The sequence below is a fragment of the Bubalus bubalis genome, chromosome 13 (assembly GCF_019923935.1).
Source record: "Bubalus bubalis isolate 160015118507 breed Murrah chromosome 13, NDDB_SH_1, whole genome shotgun sequence".
Lineage (NCBI taxonomy): Eukaryota > Metazoa > Chordata > Mammalia > Artiodactyla > Bovidae > Bubalus > Bubalus bubalis.
In genome coordinates this window covers 518,759-539,206 of record NC_059169.1, presented here as the reverse complement: position 1 = coordinate 539,206, position 20,448 = coordinate 518,759, and the positions used below count along the sequence as shown (strand labels likewise).

Sequence of the window (20,448 nt, the reverse complement as noted above, 5' to 3'; positions counted from 1 at the left end):
GTCAGTCTCCGCAGGACAGTGGGGTTTGGAGCCTCTGCTGGGGGACGTGCCGCTGGTCGGCTCCCAGGAAGGCGAACCTGTCAGCTGGTCTCCCAGGAAACGCCAGTGTTCCCCCACCCCTGCCTGTGCCCCCGTCCCTGTGTTCTGTGCAGGGCACAGCTGGCTTGGGTGGGGTTTCTCACCAGAGGTGGCATCTCCAGAGGAAGAGAGACAGGGCCGGGGCAGGGTGGAGCGCCGTGGCCTCCAGCCCCAAGGGGAGGGGCCTCGTTGGGGCGCCTCCTCCCCGGGGTCAGGGGTGACGGCCCAGGCCTGACTCGCAGCCCCTCAGTCTCTCACCTGGTTTACATGCCGCTCGTAGAACAATTTCAAAAAGTCATTTATAAACGTTGTTAGATTGCAGGCTCACAAGAGCTGGTGTAACGAACACAAGACACGCACCTCACGTTTTATATACATCAGCGTCTCAGGTAAAAATATATATTTAAAAACAACACGACAGCTCGCAGGGAAGAGCACAGGAGGGCCGCTCAGTCGTCAGTGACCACGCCAGCCAGAGGCACGGCTCGAGGCCTCAGCCCTGCGCCAGCAGCCGCGCCCTGCAGTGCTCCCGCAGCCGGGCGATGCTGGCCCTGGACAGGCTCCCGGGCTCCGAGAATATTCTCTGAAACAGAAACAGGTTCGTTTAGACCTTCCCAGCTCCTGGTGCTGGCCAGGCTGAGGCCAGCGGTTAGTGAGCAGAGGAAGGTCACTTGTGCAGGGCGAGGGCAGCCCTTCCACCAGGAGGACGAGGGCAAGGGGAGCCCTCCTCCTTGGAGGGCAGGGCAAAGGGAGCAGAGAAGGGCTTACTGCAGGGTTGAGCAAGAGCAGGCCGCTGGTGCCCCCCAAACGCCCCCCGGGACTTCAGCAGAGCGCTCTGAGGACCAGGGAGGGGAGGGAGGGGGTCCCACGGTGTGCGTGCAGCTGGCCCAGCCCTGAATGTCAGGCCTCAGGCTGGGCCACGTCTTGGTTTCAGCCGCTGCAAAGCTCAGGAAAGTGCCTGAGACGGGACGTCTGCCAGACAGCACACGGGCTCCTGCCCGCTTACACTTGAGTCACTTTTTAAACGCTGTGTCCAGTCCGTGAAGGAAACATCTGATTCCGAAGTCAGAGGCTCTGAGCCACAGAATCAAAGTAGGGTGACATCCCGTTTCCACTCTTCCACTAGTTTTGTGCGCGCGTGTGCTCAAGCCACCCCATTTGCGCCTGAGCCGCGCGAGGTGTGGGCTGAGGTCAGCTCTGTGCCCTTGGCGTCACCTTCCGGCTCCTCCTCCCCCAGCCCACTGCGTCCCCAGCCCCCTTCCATCTCTATAAACCTGGCTCCTCGAGGGGCCAAGCGTTGGTGGAATCGGGTTTTGTCCTCTTATGACGATCGCTGAACATGACGTCTGCAGGTTCCTCCCGGGTGGAGCAGGTGCCGGGCTCTCCCTCCCTCTGGAGGCTGAGGGGAAGCCCGCCGTGTGGGTGGGCCACACTGGCTCCCCATGCACCGCGCGGCCTTGCAGGCTGCGTCCACGCTGCGGCTGCTGTGACGGCAGGAACGCGGGTGGGCGGCCCCCCCGGGTCCTGCTCCCGTTTCCTCTCGGGAAACACGCAGTGGGACGGCTGCGTCAGACAGCGGCGCTCTGTCCAGTTTCTGAGGAGCCTCCACGCTTCCCCACGGTGGCCGTGCCATCTTACGCTCCAGCCAATGCTGCGCCAGGGTTCCCTGGTCACACGCTCACCGATAGTCACTGTCTGTGGTCTTCTGGATGCCAGCCGTTCTGACGGGTGTGAGGTCACACGGGGTTTTGATCTGCGTTTCCCTGATGATGAGGGAAGTGAGCACCCTTTCACGTACCTGCTGGCTACCTGTACGTCTTTGGACAACTGTCTGCTTGGGCCCTCTGCCCATTTTTAAACGGGATCCCTCAGCTCCGTGTCCAGCTGAGGTCTCCGTGTGTCTGGATGTGGCCTGCACACGCACTCTCCAGTTCGGGGGGGTCAGCTTTTCATCCACCACCGCTTCCCTTTGCTGCACAGACGCTGTCGAGCCCCACGTGGTCCAGTTGGCTATTTTCGCTTTTCTTGTCTGTGCTGAGTTCTTTGAGTTCCGACCCTGTAACTGCTGACTCTCCTAGCAGCCCTGAAGCCTACTCGGGGCCTGGAGAGACCAGACTCGAGAAGCGGAAGCAGGAAGGGGCTCAGACTTGTCTCCAGTGAGAGAGAAACTGCCTGACAACAAGGAGAAGGAAGGGTGCCTAGGGGCCGGGGGGGGACCCTGGGAGCAAGTCTCGGGTGACTCAGGCCAGAGAACAGACTCTGGAGGGTTCAGCTGACCTCTTCCCATTACAGTGCTCCTAGCTTCCACGTGGGATCTAGGAGATTCTAGATGTTCTGGGACAGGACTTGAGAGCACTCTGATGCATAAACTGCAGTGTTGCAGAAATACACAAGTTCGTAGAGACCCCCAAGGAAACAAGAGCAGGGTCGCTTCCCATCAGCGTGCAGGGAGCGGTCACACCTGCTGTGTGTAAAGACAAGTTTCTTTATGCAGCACTTTCTCTGCTGTGTGGGGAGACTCTCCCCCGCCTCACTCTCTGCGATCCCCTTGCGTCCACTCGGCTCACAGGGCCCAGAGCACGTCCAGGCCAGAACACCAGCCGCCCCACAGTGGACACGCAGCTGTCAGGGATAGGCAGGCCGGCCGCCTGCCCTCACTGGGCACCCGCTGCACTCGGGAGCCCCCGGCTCCTCCTTGGAAGCCCTCTGCTGCTCCTCGGAAGCGTCGCACTGAGCCCAAGAGCCAGACACCAAAGCCACACGGTCTGAGTGTCCACACCGCGGTCCAGCAGAGGCCGGGCCATGGGGCCATGGGGCCATGGGCGGCATGTGCCGGGCTGGGCTCCCGTGGGGACGGCAGGCTCCCTTCTCGGAGGCAACCACGCCTGGGCCCAGGGCTTCAGCCACACAAGCAGTAAGGCCACCTGAGGGCTGAGGGGCTGGTTCTGAGGAAATCGGGCCCAGGGAGGCTCAGAGGCTGCCAGCCTAGGGGCGGCAGGCACGCCACCACCGTTCCACAGGGCGGCTGAGGGCACTATGGGCCAGGCATCGGGGTCAGTGCCCGCCCCTCCCCCACGGGCCTGTGGGATGCAGCACCCAGGGCATCAACTCAGGTGAGCTGCCTACACAGCCTGCACCGGCCTGGAACCCAACGAGAGGGGACAGACAGGTGTGACCCCACCAGGTCGGGAGAGAAGGCAACGGGGAGGGCTGAGGAGGGTGGGCCCAGCGTCGACGGGGACGTCAGGGAGGCCCAGGAGAAGCCAAGGAGCAGGCCTGACGTGCTCAGGTGGGGTCCCAGGTGGCAACCCCCACAGCCGACGGCGCGGGGCGAGCGTGCCGGTCTCCCGGCGGCCCAGCGTGGCTGACACCCACCTGCATGAAACTGTGGCACTCGGTGACGAAGCGGCCCCTGGTGATCTCCTTGAACTTCTCACAGAGGTCGGGGACGCTGGTGGCCTCCAGGATGGAGGCCTGGTGATGCTTGAGGAGGGTCAGTGCCACCCGGAAGATGATCTTGGACCCCTCGCTGAACAGGCAGTCCCAGACACGCAGCACCGTCTGCGGAGGGAGGGGCGGGTCAGCGCACGGCCGTGCGGCCGACCCCAGGCCCAGCCACGCGCCCTCACCTCCACGGGCAGGACGTCCACGAACAGGCAGATGAACCAGCGGGACGCGACCAGGGTCCACAGCACGCCGTGGCCGTCCATCAGCGCTGCCACTGCCGGCAGCTTTGTCCGCACCAGCTCCCCGAGCACCTCCTGGTCCGTCTTCAAGCCCAGCATCGAGGGGCTGTAGTAATCGGCTGTGGGGGCGAGGGGGCAGGGACGTGGGTCTCACAGGCCCAGCATCGAGGGGCCGTAGTAATCGGCTGTGGGGGCGGCGGGGCAGGGACGTGGGTCTCACAGGCCCAGCATCGAGGGGCCGTAGTAATCGGCTGTGGGGGCGGCGGGGCAGGGACGCGGGTCTCACAGCCGGATGGCCGCAAGCTTGTGCCCCCCGGGCCAGGTGGTGGTGGGGGCCCCTGGGACCCTTTCCAGAGGACCACCCGCCCAGAGCGGGAGCCGGGCCAGCAAGCGGATGGTGAGGCCCCTGCTGGTACCCATCACGCCCGCGGCCCGTCTGTCTGTTGAAATGGACGTTCTCTTGCCAAGGAACTTTCTGGCTTCTCATCGTGGTGGATCATCATCATGGTGTATCTAACCTCATGCTTGAGCTTTGCCGTAAGAGCTCGGCAAGCGATCTGTATTTAACCTCATGCTTGACCTTTGTCGTAAGAGCTTGGCAAGCGATCTGTATAATGAAGCTTGCCCATTCACTGAGGCAAAGGGACAGACATTCTTGCTCAGTGTTTTCGTTAAAACAGAATCATCATGAGCACGGACATGACAGTCACATCACCGGTTTTCAAGGCTAAACTGAGCCCAAGGCTGGAGAAGCTGTTGGGTCATTAACACATGGGGCCTGGGGCGCCCCTCCCTGCCACGCCCCCTGCCCCCACAGCCCCACCCCGCCTGGCCGCAAGTCCAGCCCGCCGCCCCCTCCGCCCCTGAGCAGTGGCGCCCAGTCTGGCCCCGGAGGCGGTCGGCGGGTGGGGGTGGGGGGCAGTCCTGAGTGGCTCAGCGGGGCAGACGAGCGGATTTGCAGAGTGCGAGCTCAGCACATTCTCACTTTCGCTACAGAGGCTTATGGCAGCTCCCAGAAGAGGCAAGGTCACCCCCCAAAGCTGCCACGGGCCCGAGCCGGTCACTGGAGGGTCACTTAACCCTCCTGCCGGTCGGCCAAGAACGCAGACAAACCCCGACGGCCAGCCCCATCTGCGGGTTCCCGTCTGTGCACAGAGACAGAAACTTCTCAGGGGTCCCTAGTCCAGGCTCCCCTCCAGGGCCCGAGTCAGGCCTCTCCCAGGGGCCCCCTTTGCACACAGCCTGGAGGTGTCAGCCCGGGGTCAGGGGGATGAGCGCGGCTGCAGGGCTTGGGGCGGTGCCCCAAGAGTCACCACCCCAGGATGAGCCCCGCCGCCCGCCCTGGGCCTCGCTGTCCAGCTGCGGCGGGGGAGCCACCCACTTCCCATGTCACAGGGCAAACAGGTGGGACCAGCTCTTCAGGACGCAGATGCATTCGTTCATTAAGGGACGGACTCCTCCCTGGTGTGACATCCCAGACGCCCCCCCACCGTCCCTGACGTTGGGGGTGGGTGCAGCAGGGCTTTTCTGCAGGCTCAGGAGTCGGAGGACAGACAGGCGTCCCTGGAGGAAGAGACTCGGGCATAACTTTTTTGATGTAAGACAAGCCATTTTAGGTCTAGGTCATCCTGTGATCTAGGCCTTTGCAGAAACAAAGGTCTCAGTCGCTAGAGATTTTGTGGTGGTTCAGTCGCACAGTCCTGTCCGACTGTGTGTGACCCCGTGGACGGCAGCCCACCAGGCTCCTCCGTCCCTGGGATTCTCCCAGCAAGAACACTGGCGTGAGCTGCCATTCCCTTCTCCAGGGGATCTTCCTGATCCAGGAATCGAACCTGTGTCTCCTGGGTCTCCTGCATTGGCAAGCGGATTCCTTGCCACTGAGGCACCCAGGAAGCCCAGGTATAGATTTTAAGGGAACAAAGGGTCAACACGCACAGCGACAGCCAGGCTGGGGTGCCAACTGCCCCGCAGCAGAGGCGACCAAGTGCAGGCTGCTACCTGTCTCCAAGGTAAAGACGAGCCGGACGCACCATCTTGAGCTGGTCCCGAACTCCGACCCCCTGGAGCGCTCGACCAGCAGGTCGCAGGGAAGCCAAGGGCCGGCGGTGCTGACCCCTGCTGCCCATGGGCTGTGGGTCTGGGCCCAGGTCCCTGCCGATCCTCCCGCCTCCAGCCCCAGCAGGACGATGCTTGGACGCTTAGGTTAACACGACTATTCACTGCTGGGGAGTCACAGGTCTGGGAGAGGCCCCCGCACTCCCGTGAGGACCTCTCCTCCCGCCCCCAGCCTGGCCTGTCTCTGGGCTCCTCACCCACCGCCAGGCGAGCAGTTGCGGGGAAACGGCGTGTCTGCGGGTGGGCGGCTAGGCCTCTGCCGACTCGGGACAAGAGGGGAAACGTGAAGGTCTGCGGGGACTGACAAGCGACAGATCAAACACAGACACCGATGCTGCTCTGGGGGTGGCAGAGCCCGGGGGCCCAGCAAGGCGGCCTGGGACCCTGCAGTCCCCACCTCGTTAGAGCTGCGCTCTCCCCGCCTCTGCTTCGACTTGACGGCTCTGAATTGCAGTGTCGTGGGCACTGGGGGGCGGCCTCCGGTGGCCGTGCCCACGCTGCAGACGTCCAGCTTCGTTCGGCACTGAGACCTGGCCTCCCCGCTCCTGGGAGACCACGGTGGCCTCGCCCCGACTCGGAGACCACGCAGGTCTCTATTTTGTGAACTGCCTGTCACGCCTATTCTTCACCTTCTTTTCTGTCGACCTGTATCCACCTAGACTTTTGGGAATTCTTTACACGTTAATTCTATGGATCCCTTTTTACTCTGCAGACTGGGTCTTGTGTCAAAATCAGTTTTCAATTTTAACGTAATTAAAATGATTCTGAATTTTGTTCAAGGACTTGTTTCCTACTCTGGAATCATACTGTTCTCTGACTCGTTTCGAGTTTCAAAGTTTTGCTTTTTCACACGTCTAGAATCTACCTGGGATTGAAATAAGGGTCTAGTTTTGTTTTCTTCTCTATAGGCAATCAACTGTCACGGAATGTTTTAACAGTCTTTTCCTCAATAGAACTCATGTACCGAGTACAACAGATGGACACACCTGATTATCCCTCGATAACCTAACGACCGTCACAGCACCTAATGCAACTCGAGCACCCTCCCCTCCAGACTTCCCCAGGGCCTAGTGGCAAAGAACCCGCCTGCAGTGCAGGAGACCCTGGTTTGATCCCTGGGTCGGGAAGATCCTCTGGAGAGGGGCATGGCCACCCACTCCAGTACTCTTGCCTGGAGTACAGAGGAGCCTGGTGGGCTACAGTCCGTGGGGTCGCAGTCAGACGGGATTGAGGGGCTAAACACCACCACTTCTTTCCAGCCCTTCCTGGCTTGGCCCTGCCAGTGACCCTTCCATGTGATTAGGCCACTATCCATCCTTAATATATGAATTAATCCATCCACATGTTGAGTCATATATTTAAAAAAATACTACTCTATAACCATTGCTCGACGCCAGAGGCTGACATCAGTATTATTTCAACGAGATCTGTGTTCGTGTTCTTCCTGAGATCGGTCTGTACGACAGGAAGGCTACACCAGCCTCACGACACGAGTTGATGAGTTCATCTGTCTCTGTTTTCAGGATTTACTTTTTAAAGATCGGGAATTATCTGTTCGAGTTTTACTGAGATGTTTTTCTCTGCATTTGGCCTTTCAGATGTCCTCTTTCCAGCTCTGCTGGCCTGTATTCTCAAACCATCCATTCTTCTCGTCACTGTACTCAGGCTGTCTTGCGGTTCCTGGGAGTCCCTGCAGGTTCCAATCCCGGCGCCCTTTCCACTTCTAGATTCCTCACCCCCTTCTTTATCACTCTTGTCAGACGTCTGTGCATTTCAACAGTTTTCCCAAAGAACCAGCTTCCGTCTCAGCTCATCTTTCTGTCATTCTCCGTCATTAACTTCCACTCTTCCGTGTGAGTGCTTGCACACCTGTATGCCCGCAAACGCAGAGCAAGAAGCTGGACACCCACACACCACCCTGCTGAGCATGGGCAGCGAGCACGCGAGGGACGGGGACCCCTGAGGAGAGCGGCCACAGCTCACCCTCCGTCAGCGCTGCACTCGGAACTTCTGAGACGAGGATGTGTCTGTGCAGCTTTGGCGTAATGAAGACAGAAGCAGCTAACTGCAGGATGAGCACGTGCCAAAATGACCTTGCTTGTGCACCCAGAGGCCCGGGGACTCACACAGCCCTGCCCACCCCCAGCCCAGTGAGACGGTGATCCCCCCCGAGTCCTGCCCGCTCATCTGGAGGTTTCCTTTGTTTTTGAAGCAAGACCCATTTTGCTGTATTGACTGAATCTAATGACCACTGGAAACGACATGTTCTGACTTTAAGTCTGTGATGAACCACTAGGTGGGAGCACCTGGAGCCTTGCTTCTGTTTCTTGAGGTCAGCCCTTCCCAGCCCCAACCTGCGTCTCTCAGTTACTGTCGCTGCCAGGCTTTTAGGCTTCATTCCCTGAAGTTCCCCAAATCCCCAGACGACGCCTGGAAGTGGTCACGGCGGACACCTCCATCGTCATTCGGTCTCTGATATAACTGAGCAGATGGCTCAGCGGTGTCCAGGCTGAGACAGCGCTGCCCGCGGGGTGGTGGTGGTGGGGGGAGAGGTTGCCGCTCCGCTGGGCCCCCACATCTTGTGAGCGTCTCACCTCAACTCAACTGCAGGAAGACTGAGAACCTCAGCTCTCAAACGACGCCTTATGTTTCATCACGCCCCGACTTGTCAGCAGGATCGTTACGGCAACACCAGAAAGCAAGTCACTCTTACCGCGGGACTCCACACACCTGGGAGTATTCTGCCCACCAGGGCGTCCAACAGCCAGAAGGCTTCTTCTTCACTCTTAGTCACCAGGATCAGATACCCCGCGATGAAGTTCATCCCCTGGAATCAGACACACGTCGCCAGGATGAGACACCCCGCGCCGACGCTCATCCCCTGGACTCAGAGGAGGCCGCGCTGACACCGGCTGCACCCCCAGGCCCTGCAGCCGTGCAGCTGCCGCCCGCCAGCTCCCCGCCTTCCTTGTCCTTCCCTAGAACGCGCGTGATTCTGGAATGGCTGTCCAGGGCAGCGTTGGCCTCGCCGGCTCTGCCATCGACAGACATGTGCACTCAGGCTTGACTCTTAGATTCTGCCTTAGAACCGGGCAGGGCACGTCCTCGTGAAATTCTCACCAGGAGAAACCACACGGGTTGCTCGGGCACCGCCTCCCACGGCTCTGAATACCCAGCCGTCCTCTCAGGAGGCCTGGCCTCTGGCTTAGGGGCCTGGAGTGTGGGGACCCCACCCCCAAGCCCCGCCCTCCTGCCCACACACCCCCAGACACCACAGCCCCCAGAGCGCACGGCAGCCCAAGGATCGGCTCCCGACCCAGCTCCGCTCACGGTCTGGGCTGTGGACGCGTGTCCCTGCGATGCTGCAGAAAGAGCACCTCCGGGGGCACGAGAACCGATCCCCGCCACCTGACGCGCCGCCCCGCTGCCCAGAGGCCCAGCTTCCGGAGGAGGCCCTGCATTCCGGGCCGGCCCACTGCATGCACTCCCCACATGTGCATACACACACGTACACACGTGGACACACGCACACCATCAGCTCCAAGGCGACAGGGTACTGGTCACCCACGTCCTGTAAACACAGCCTGTGTACACGTCCACAGCTGCTCCCTCCTGCCCCCACCGAGAGGCCCAGCCCGGGTTGTGGGGGACGTGGGAGCCCCAGCTGGGCGAGGAACCGGGGCCTGTGGGGGGGCCTGGGAGCCCCGGCTGGGCAAGGCCCTGGTGTCTGTGCGGGATGTGGGAGCCCCGGCTGGGCAAGGCCCCGGGGTCTGTGCGGGATGTGGGAGCCCCGGCTGGGCGAGGCCCCAGGGTCTGTGGGGGGGCCCGGGAACCCCGGCTGGGTGAGGCCCCGGGGTCTGTGCGGGATGTGGGAGCCCCAGCTGGGCGAGGAACCGGGGTCTGTGGGGGGGGCCCGGGAACCCCGGCTGGGCGAGGCCCTGGGGTCTGTGCGGGATGTGGGAGCCCTGGCTGGGCAAGGCCCCGGAGTCTGTGCGGGATGTGGGAGCCCCGGCTGGGAGAGGCCCCGGAGTCTGTGTGGGATGTGGGAGCCCCGGCTGGGCGAGGCCCCGGGGTCTGTTGGGGGACCGGGGTCTGTGGGGGGCCCGGGGTTTACCTGGCAGTAGCCCACGCCGTGGTTGTGGTGCCCATAGGCCAGCAGCACGTTGTACAGGGGCCCCTGCAGGCAGGGCTCCGCGTCCTTCCGGAACTGCACGTTGTCAGGGAAGGTCCTGTTCATGTCTGTGGGGACCCACAGAGCGCTCAGGGCACGAGCAGAGGCCACCCTGGGCCCCCAGCAGCCTCCACCGTCGACTGGACTCAGGAGCAGAGGTGGCTCAGGGCCCCAAGCAGCCCGGCCAGGGCCCCCACTGCCCCGCAGCCCTTACTCTCCAATCAGCAACAACATCAGCTCCTCTGACGAGGCCAGGCTGCTGGGTCCCCAGCGTCTCCTCCGGTCCCCACGCCCCGAAGTGTGGGTGAAGCGTGAGCACTTTACGTAAAGCTTTGGAAATTCTCCCCAATTCTTATGACTGAAAACAGAAGCAGGCAGGACACCTGAGAGCCCCGTTTGGAGACAAAGAGACAAAACGGAAAAGTACCCGGAAGATTCTAGCGCTAAAGAACCAGCTGCAGCGCAGGAGACCTAAGAGACGCGGGGCGATCCTGGGTCCGGAAGGTCCCCTGGGGGAGGGCTCTTGCCTGGAGAATCCCATGGACAGAGGGGCCTGGTGGGCTACAGTCCATGGGGTCGCAAAGAGTCGGACACGACTGAAGTGACTTGGCACAGCACAGATAAACTCATCACCACCAACTTCTGTCTGCAGGAGGGTGCCTGGCGGCCTCTCCCACCTCCGCCACCCTCTCCCTGCCCCCCATTACATTCCTGTGAACCTGTGTCCAGGGCAGAGTTGGGTGGCTGATGGAGACCCTCTGACCCCGCCTTGAGCAGAGTGGCGGTGTCGGCGAAGGGACACTCGTGGACACCGTTGATAACGCAAGGCCTCCCGGTGGCCACGGGGATTCTGCCCCCAAGCTCGGGCCCCCAGCCCTGCACCTGCCCACAAAGACCAGATCTGAGCCAAACAGCAAACTGGTTGCCTCCAAGCTTGGAATTTCCAATCATATGTTTTAAAAAAAAAGATTTCTTTTCCCTGGAAATCTGAACATTCCCCAAACTGGCACCTATCAGGGGGAAATGAGTTTTTCACTAATTCAGAGTAGACTGACCGACTGTGCTCACGCCTGTGTAACGATCTTTATGATGAGACGCTTTAGCAGATGTTGAAATCTTTCTCCCTGGCCCCTGCACCGGAGGCAGGCATGCTGGACGTCCCGTCTGGGCTCAGGTGCACGATGCACCTGCTCTACTGAGCCTGCACCAGGACTGAGGCAGGCTCCCCGACCGCAGGCCAGAGCGGCTGCGTGACCCAGCAACTCCACCTCGGGCTCTGTCCCCAAAGCACTGAACGCGGGTCTCGGAGAATTACTTGACACCCGGTTCAGGCAGAATTCACTGTAGCCAGGGGGTGGAAGCAGCCCGGGTGTCCATGGACAGAAGACGGACACACCCAGGATCTGGTTCAGCCTCAGGAAGGGCGGAAGCTCTGACGCACACACAACCCTGCTGGGCCTCTCGGACACTGTGCTCCGTGAAATCAACCAGACACAGAAGGACAGACACAGCCTGATTCCACCCACGTGAAGTCCAGGAGAGTCAGAGACAGGGAGCAGACGGTGGAGCCAGGGCTGGGGGCTTAGTGTGTAACAGGGACAGAGGCTCCCCTTGGAAAAATAAAATGGTGAACTGCACGTTGTGTATGTTTCACCATAATTAAAAATAAAAGTATCCAAAAACTCTGCACCAAGTAGAGTCTTTAAAATTCATTTTCCAGACAAACAGCCACCTGTCGCTTGTGGTCTCTCCCTGCCCACGTGAGCACTGCTGGGCTTGCGGAGGGAACCCACGTTCCCCGCAGGTCACGACAGCGTCTGTCCCAAGCCCTCCGGCCACGGTTTTCTGGGGGGTCAGGGTGCGGCCGGCAGGCTCAGCGGCGGTGCTGGGATCCGAGACCCCTGCTCCTTACGCTGGGGACACTCCGCTTCCTCGCTGTCCCCAGTCAATCCAACCTCCCAGACGTGTACGGTGACCAACCACTTAATGAAGTCCTGTGTGTTTAGTTCTGTCGTTCTCAGAAGCCGGCAAAATCGGACAAGCAGATGTCTCTCCTAAAGATCTAGTTGTTCAACGCAGGTTAACCATTTTTCTGAGGACTCTGCACTTGTGAGAGCCTGTGGCCAGCGAGGAAGCTGGGGTCACGAGACGGCGCCCAGGGCGTGAACGCCTCTGGACACTCGGCATCGGCACAAAGAGCGGACGCAGCGCGCAGCTTCCTGCAGCTGCATCTCGAGTCCTCAGGGCCACCCAGCCCACGTCTGTTCAGAGGGCTCGCTCTGCAGCGGCCTCCTCACACCCCTGGACAGATTCTTCGCAGAAGAAACCCACCCTTTCTACCACTTTCCTTACCACCTAGCTGCCCGCTCGAGGATTTTCTGAACCAATTCTGATCATTGTCCTCCCGTCAAATAAGCCCCCGTTTTGCTTGTCCTTTGAGAAAATGGGAATCAGGGGTGCGCCTTTGACAGCGCAGGTTTTCTCATCCCCATCACGACCGGGAGTCTGGGTGCAGACACACTTCCCCTGGGGGAGGCACCCCCACCCCAGGGCCGCCCCACCCCGGGGGCCTCCCCCACCCGGGGGCCACGTCACCTGTCCGGATGGCCTCCTCCAGGCTGGCGCTCCGCTCCCCCTGCAGGAGGCGCTGGTAGTAGCCAGGGTTCCGGTCCATCCGGGCCTGGGCTCCGCTCACCCCCATCCAGACACGGGCCCGGTGCTCCAGCGGGACACCCTTGCGGATGTAGCGCTTCACTGAGATAGGGAAAGGGCAGTTTCAGACGGGCCCCCCTCCAAGAGTTTCCATGGACAGCTCTCACAAATCAGTAAGTCAGACACGAAAGAGGCAATACAGGAATGTTTCGACAACAGGTACAGGTCCTCCCTACAGAAGTCCGCTCTCCCCTCCTGCTGAGTGGTCGGGGGGCCGCAGCAGCCCAGCCTCCACCTCAGCAGCAGTGCGGGGATGCAGGCCACCTCCCGTCCCCCCCACTCGGCCCGCCCCGCAGCCTGGGAGGACGCCACGGCCCTGAACGCAGGTCGGCACTGGCTCAGGCACCAGCTGTACTGAACAGAAAAAAATTACAGGACAGTGTCCTAGGTTACAAGTGAAAAAGGCGCTGCTGCTGAAGTCTTGTAACTCAAGCTGACAGCCACCAGTCCACGAGCTCTTGAGAGCGCCTCCCAGAGGCCAGGCTGCGTGCACCCGCCGCTCTAGGGAGGGCGCGCGGGATGGGAGTTTGCAGAGGCTGGGGGATGACGAGGAAGGTGCAGAGGAAGGGAAGGACAGACGTGAACACCACCCGCCAGAGGCAGAGAAAGCCAAGAACCCTCTGCAACTCGGAGGCACCCATGCAGCCAGAGGATCACGCGTGGCCAGAATGTCTCGGCCAGCGTGACGTGGTCACCCCGCTACTGGACGTGATATTTCCGTCTATCAAACACAGCAATCATTCAGCCGGACCGTCCCTCCAGCCTCCTACTATTTACACACCATCTCAGGGCTCGGCATGCCCAGGGGTGCCCTGAATTAATCCTCTCTCAACTGCAAGGGGAGGGTCAGTCCTAGCTTTGGGCAGGGACCGCTCCCACTGAGATGGAGGAGAAGGAAAAGACGTACAGACATTCACGGAAACTCCACGGACGGACGTCAAAGAGTGGAAATAAAAACAACGAGACGGCACAGCACCACGAACGCTGCCACGAGCAGAACTACTGGGCGTCGCTCTGAGAGAACACCTGCGAGAAGCCAAAGAACCAGAAGAAGGGAGAGCGAGGCCAGCACACCTTCGGGACCCCTCTGCAGCCCTGTGGCCTTTCCCAGTGCCTGCTCCCCCAGCCGAGGCCTTCACCCACGTCCGGGCCTGCAGGTCAGCGCCCAGAACCACACAGGAGGGGACCCTGAAGGCGACCGGCTGTTCTAAACCTTGCACATGGTGGGGATTATCTGACTGTGCGTCTGTCCACACTCACAGGGCTGCACGCCAAGTACAGTGAACTTCATTTGCAAAGTTTTAAAAAATTAATATAAAGTATAAAAAGTGTGGAGAAGGAAATGGCACCCCACTCCAGTGTTCTTGCCTGGAGAACCCCAGGGACAGGGGAGCCTGGTGGGCTGCAGTCCATGGGGTTGCAAAGAGTCTAAAAAAAGAAGTGCGAGCTGGTTAAACCCCCAACTCTGGCGTCGGACGTGGCTAGGCAGACCACACCTCGATCATGCCTCGGTTTCCTTCCAAAATGGAAGGAAAATGGAAAATTTCCTGCAAAATGGAAACAAAGCCCAGGGCCTGGAATACAGTCAGGGCTCCAGACTCCCGGGAGGTTGTAAGAACAGCAACAACGTCCAGAAGTTTCAGAGGATCAGGGCTTCTGCTACTTTCACTGCCTGTTATCTGACTTTACTCAGTTTCTCTGGAAGAGAAAGAAAATGGTCCTCCCATCCTCAGAGCAAGGGCAGGACTGATGCACCCCTCATTCCGACATTCGGAGGAGTGTAAACTATGCCGCAGAAACAGGTGGGAAATTTTTTTTAAAGAGAAGCTCGACCCCAAAGAATTAACTCCCAGCTGTCTGCCCCAGGATTTAAGCAGGTTCTCAGGGCTTTTTTTATATTTGTCTTTAAACATGTCTTGCAATTTCATTCTCATTCAGATGGTGCTAACCCCCTCACCCACGGGGCAGGAGAGGAAGCAAACCGGAAGAGCTCCTCCCATCACGTCCCTCCAGGCCAGGATGGACAGAGGCCCAGAGGCAGCTCCCCGGGTCCGGCCAGCCAGGTCGAGTGCTGAGAGTGAGCGAGCGATCGCAGCTCCTGGTGGACCTGCTCACTGACAAAAAGAAAACACGGACCCACAGCTAGCACCCTCAAGCAGGCTGAGGTTCAACACTCATCTGCAGACGTGGACACAAGTCCTCTCAGAAGAGCTCACACACAGCAGAGCCTGAAGGCCCGACACGGCTGAGGAGCCGGGGCGAAGGCGGCCCTCCAGGTGCGGTCGCCGGGGTCACGGTCGGGGCCCCAGATGGAGCTCCCACTGCCCGCCCGGGGCCCATGGCCCTCACGGCCTCCCTCCCACGGGACGTCACACAGCCGTGGACACTCTGGCCAGCCCAGAGCATCTGGCAGGAAGAAACTGTATTCCCGCTTCCTGACTAACAAATCCACTCCTGGTTACGCCTGACCACTCCCCTGGAGTGCCACGGGTGCTGTGGGAACCCCGGCCTTCACACCCGGAAGCCGCACCAGCTCAGCGGCAACACCCCGGACCACAGAACCGGGTGAGCCCACAGGCGCCTCACCAGATTTCCTGAAAGAACACCAGGCCACTATGCCCTCCAGCTCACCTGGCAGCGAACCCCACCCCCAGGCCAAGGCTCACCAGGAATCAAGTATATTTGCTCCTAAACCTGTTACGCCATAATTACAAAGTTTAACAAACATTACATAAATTTAAAAACGTAAAACAAAAAAAGAAACAATGGCAGTTTCAATAAAGCCAAATTAAATTTTCAGAAAGAGTCCATATGTGCTCCAAAAAGGCAAGTGAAGTGAAAGTGAAAGTCACTCAGTCCTGTCCAACTCTTTGCGACCCCATGGCCTATACAGTCTATGGAATTCTCCAGGCCAGAACACTGGAGTGGGTAGCCTTTCCCTTCTCCAGAGGATCTTTCCAACCCAGGGATCAAACCCAGGTCTCCAGCATTGCAGGCGGATTCTTTACTAGCTGAGTCACAGGGGAGCCCTGGGCAAAAGCAGAAACAAAACAGAACCGTCATATTAGGTGACCACAGAAGTCCAGGGAGAGAGCTGAGGTCCGGGAGGCTCTGCACTGAGATGGCTTCCACTCCCAGCCCACTGGGAGAGCAACACTGGAAACAGACACAGCGTTCAGCAGTCTCCACAGCGGTCAGGCATGGACGTGAGAGCTGGGCCATAAAGAAGGCTGGACGCCAAAACTGATGCTTTTGAACTGTGGTGTTGGAGAAGACTCTTGAGAGTCCCCTGGACTGCAAGGAGATCCAACCAGTCCATCCTAAAGGAAATATTAGTCCTGAATATTCATTGGAAGGACTGATGCTGAAGCTCCAATACTTTGGCCACCTGATGCAAAGAGCTGACTCATTGGAAAAGACCCTGATGCTGGGAAAGACTGAAGGCGGGAAAAGGGGACGACAGAGGGTGAGATGGTTGGATGGCATCACCAACTCAACGGACGTGAGTTTGGGTAAACTCCGGGAGTTGGTGATGGACAGGGAAGCCTGGCGTGCTGCAGTCCATGGGGTTGCAAAGAGTCGGATGCGACTTGGCGACTGAGCAGCAACGGTTTCTGCAGGAAAGACACAGAACTAGAGTACTGTCACTGTACAAAGAAAAGACGGCAAGACGCAAGTGACAGAATCGAAGGGGAGAGCACGTCCACGCGTGTGTCACGTGCAAAGGTTCGCGAGCGCCTTCACGTCTTGCAGTGACTTTCTGCGGCGTTAACTGGCCTCTGGGTCCCTGTTGGACAGGAGGCCTCCTCCTGCATGGAAGCAAATCGTGCACCCTGTTCCTGGGGGTACGGGGGACAGTCACCAGCCACCCCCGGGGCCTGGGCAGCTGAGAAACTCAGGTCACTTCACACCTTCGAGTGTGACCAAGATGTTCTCCCACGTGCAAAAGTTAAGTCTGTTTTTGTATTTTTACATAGTTGTACATAACTTTAAAAAACAAATCACAACAAAAAAATGAAGCCAAAGTCGGCTGGGAAGCACGTTAATGCCCAGCAGCAAGGGGGGCATGGCTCTCGATACAACTAAAGACACCTGCCTTTCAACGACGGGTGGCTCTTTACAGATAAAGCTTGATCTGACCCCCTCCCCCCAACGCTTGCTTAAAAACTGACTTCTTTCCCCTGGCCATGCCCCGTGTGCCCACTGTGAGCTGGCGCGGGCCCTGCTCCACCTCTGGCCCTCCTCTTCTCACCCCAATGCTCTGGTCACACAGCTCAGCCCCCTGCGGCTGGGACCCCTATCCTCACCCCTTCATTGTCATTAACGCCCTGTGTCAGGAGGCCCCCGGGGGCACACTCCTGCCCACTCCTCACCTCCTGCGGCCAGGTCTGGCCTCTGTATCCTCAGCTAGGGAGCAGGCAGGCAAACAGTTCATTCATTCATTCAACAAACAGCTAAGGGACCATCCAGCCAACCCAGCCGGCACAGAGGGATCTTTGACCCCAGGGCGGAAAACTAAGGATAAAATAAGTAAGACCCACATGTGGAGGACCAGAGAGAGGCAAGGAGAGGGCAGGAAGTGTGGAGCTGCGGGGTGAGACTGGAAGGCTTCCCGGAGGAGGCGCTCCAATCCAGACCTGAAGGAGGCCCCGGGGCACAGCCTGGCGCGGGGAAGAAGCAGGGGAGGAGCTGAGGGGTCCACGAAGCACCCCCCACCCCGCTTTCTCTCTGAAGGGGGCAGGGAGGCCGGCGGGAGCACTACCTTGGCCGCTCGCTCTGAGGAGCAGGAAACCCGGCTTCTTGTGGAAAGAGGGCCACGGGCGCCAAGCGTCTCAAAAGGCGAGCAGGCCCCACGTCCAGGCGAGGAAAGAGGGCCTCGCACCTGGACCGCGCAGCGCCCTCACCTGTGCGTCTGCGCGGGGCACGGCTGGGATGGGGACAGCGCCCCTGGCCTCGAAGGAACCCCAAGTCCTGAGCTCCCCCGAGCGCACGGCACCGAGGACCGGATGACTTGTTGCGTGCCCGCTGGGTCAGGCGCCGAACTCACCGGTCATGCTCCTCTGGACACCACCGCCGCCCTTTAGAAGTTTGGACCATTTGATGGCTCTCCTGGTGAGGATCACCAGGTAGGTGGAAAAAAATTCTTCGTAAGCTGCATAATCAAAGTCCTCAGGCCTTTCAAACCCATACGGATCGATCCTACCGCACAAAAAGGCCCAGAGTCAAGTTCCGCGCGCACGTGGACGTGGGACCCTCGGCACCCAGCCGCCCGATCCCTGCGCGGGGCGCGCGGGCTCCCTGCCCCCCACCCGGCCCCGCAGCAGAGGCGGCGGGCCGAGCGCGGGCGCGCACGCAGCGCAGGGGCCGCCCAGGGGCGCGCAGGCGCCCGCACCGCCGCCCGCGCCCGCGCCCGGGCCAGGGGCGCACCGACCCCGCGCGCCTACCTGGGGACACGGTCCCGCGCCGTCTGCGCGCGCCCCGCGGCCTCCATGCCGAGAGGGGCGGGAGGCGGCGCCCGGGCCGCGGGGCTGGGGGTGCCAGGTTCACCTCCCAGGACTCGGGGCGCCTCGCGTCCTTCCGCCGGGCCGCGGGCGCCGGGAGGCGGGGCTGGGGGCGGGGAAGGAGGGCGGGGGAGGGGAGGGGTGGGAACGTCTGGGGACCCGGAGAGCGGGGCGCGGCCCGGAGGGAGGGGGCGGGAGGGGCTGCACCTGCTCCTGCGCGCGGAGCCCGGAGCCCGGAGCCTGGGAGGGGCGCGGCCGAGCCGGGCCCCGGCCCCCGGGGCGGGGAGGGAGGGGGATGGGGGCCCCGGGCGGGGGGAGGGGGCGCGGGAGGAGGGATGGGCCCCCGGCGGGGAGGGCGGGGCAGGGGCGCGGGGATGGCCCCCGGCGGGGAGAGGGACCTGGGCCCGGCGAGGCTGACGGCCCGGCCGGCGCGTCGGGTCCCGCCGCTCCGCACCCCGGGGCCTCTCTGCCGCAGCCAAGGTGGGAGGAGGTGAGTCCAGCTTAGATTCTTCTGACAGCCGTTCAGGCCTCCGTGCCCCGCGGGTCCAAAGGCCGGCGTCCTGACCTGTGACCGCTGGTTTAATGTTCTTTTTACAGAAAACGAGTCTTATTTTTAACTTGCTGTCTTTCAGCCTACACTTTCCTCCTGAAAATAACACGCAAATAAGTGGATCTTAATGAGCGCCACCGTCCCCTCCCCCACCCCGGCGGAATCAGCCTGTCCCTGCCTCCCACCGCCCCAAACCAGGCTCGGAAGGAGGGGTGCAGGCGCTGCCCTAGCTGACCCCCCCGCACTGAGCCGGCGGCTGGGCACACGGGAGGGTGGGCATGCCCTGCCCGGTGGCCGTCTGGGGCGACCAGGGCTGACAGTGCCCGCGTCCCCTCCGGTCCCAGAGGAGGCAGAGGCGCCCCCCAGGCCTCTCCCCACAGATGCGCAGGATCTGGGGAGCGTGAGTCATGGCTGGAGGGAACAGACTTGCCGCCTGGCCTGCGCACCTTTTACTCCGAGGGACCCGCCTGCAGACACCAACACGGTGGTCACCACGCCGTGCCCACCGTGCCCGCAGGGCAGCCCTGGCCCAGGCCCCGCGGCGTCCTGGTGTTTCCTTGGATGGCCTGAAAACCGCTTCTCATACTGGGAGGCCACGAGAATGTGCACAAACTGCATTTTGAGTTTTACTTTGGAAACGTGGTGGGATAAGAGGGTTTTAAGGTCCTTTAAGATTTAAGGGACTTTCATAGCCTCCCTGGCATCCCAAGAGTTCTTTTTAAGAACTGGGCTCCGAACAGCAGAAGTCAGGCGCGTTGGAAAGGCACCACCCTACTGACGCCATGGACCCATGGGCTGCAAGGCCCACTCCACCAGGCCCGGCCCCTTGGGGACACTGTCTCCCTGGGACTCTGATGTCGTTTCCGGTGGCGAGTGCCTGCTGGGCTGTTGTGAACTTGCCCGGCCCTTAGCATTGGTTTTTCCGGAGCATCCCGTCGGAGGGCTGAGCAAGGAGCCTGGAAAGTAATTTGGGAAACATGCCCACAAAGGCCCCCCGTTCGCTGCTTCTGGGGAAGTTCTCCAGGCCCTCAGCCTAGTTGGCTTTGCTTTTGAAAGAACCCTTTTAAGACCCCTCCTCGGCTTTCGCCCCAGGTGCCTCCTGCAGATTCCAGTCCACAGGCATGGTGACTGGCCCTTTCCCCAGCGCGGGGCCTGGCATCGACCCATCCTGGTCTTAGAAATCATGGGGCACGCAGCCCACCGCCCACCGGTGCCCCCAAGCCCCTGTTTCCGCCCATCCCAGCCCCTGTGCCCCTGGACGGGGCAGCTTCTGGCCGGGGCAGGTGGCTCCCTGCACCCTCTCCAGTCCTTTCTGTGGGGCCCACACGTTCCTCCTCCCCGTCTCCAAGAGCACGTCTGGCACGTGCCCCCTGCCCCGGGCCCAGGCGCCCCCACAGCCTTGGTGGTGCAGGCTCCCGCGGCCTCTCCTCCTGACGGCTGCCGTCTCTGGTGGGTTCCAGCCGCTGTGTCCTGCCACATCCGCACACCGGCCTGATCCCAGCCCCACAGGAAACGCAGACCACGGACACATGCTCTTGGACTTGAACGTGATAGTACCCCGACCGGGGCAGCTGGGGCCAGATGAGACGGGGGTGAGCGTTAGACAAGAGGAGGCCTGTCCAGGAAGCGTGGCAG

General features: G+C 60.9%; 1 protein-coding gene and 1 long non-coding RNA gene across 3 annotated transcripts; one reads left to right on the top strand and one right to left on the bottom strand.

Annotated features, from left to right (window-relative positions):
• Nucleotides 1-444: 444 nt before the first annotated feature.
• Nucleotides 445-18,887, bottom strand: GRTP1 (growth hormone regulated TBC protein 1). 2 transcript variants are annotated; one of them, XM_025262550.3, is made up of 8 exons: nt 18,207-18,533; nt 17,810-17,961; nt 12,646-12,804; nt 9,994-10,118; nt 8,610-8,706; nt 3,708-3,883; nt 3,454-3,639; nt 445-661 (listed from the first exon to the last, which is right to left on the bottom strand). In XM_025262550.3, the coding sequence occupies exons 1-8, from the start codon at nt 18,251-18,253 to the stop codon at nt 572-574; spliced, it is 1,032 nt and encodes a 343-aa protein (XP_025118335.1). In that variant the 5' UTR covers nt 18,254-18,533; the 3' UTR covers nt 445-571. The 2 variants fall into 2 exon arrangements, with proteins under 2 accessions (XP_025118335.1, XP_025118336.1); XM_025262551.3 differs by lacking the exon at nt 445-661 and adding an exon at nt 1,565-2,539 and having other exon boundaries at nt 18,207-18,887.
• LOC123328935 lies at nt 18,614-19,871 on the top strand. Its single transcript, XR_006543939.2, has 2 exons — nt 18,614-18,753; nt 18,896-19,871. It is a non-coding gene; the product is annotated as an uncharacterized LOC123328935 (long non-coding RNA).
• The last annotated feature ends 577 nt before the right edge of the window (nt 19,872-20,448 follow it).

What these genes read in the sequence shown, in the direction of transcription:
- GRTP1 (XM_025262550.3), bottom strand. Translation starts at nt 18,253, where the DNA reads ATGGAGGCCGCGGGGCGCGCGCAGACGGCGCGGGACCGTGTCCCCAG. An exon ending in GCGCGGGACCGTGTCCCCAG is followed by an intron (nt 17,962 to 18,206) that starts GTAGGCGCGCGG and finishes TTTGTGCGGTAG; the next exon opens with GATCGATCCGTATGGGTTTG. An exon ending in GGAGGAGGCCATCCGGACAG is followed by an intron (nt 10,119 to 12,645) that starts GTGACGTGGCCC and finishes GGGTCCCCACAG; the next exon opens with ACATGAACAGGACCTTCCCT.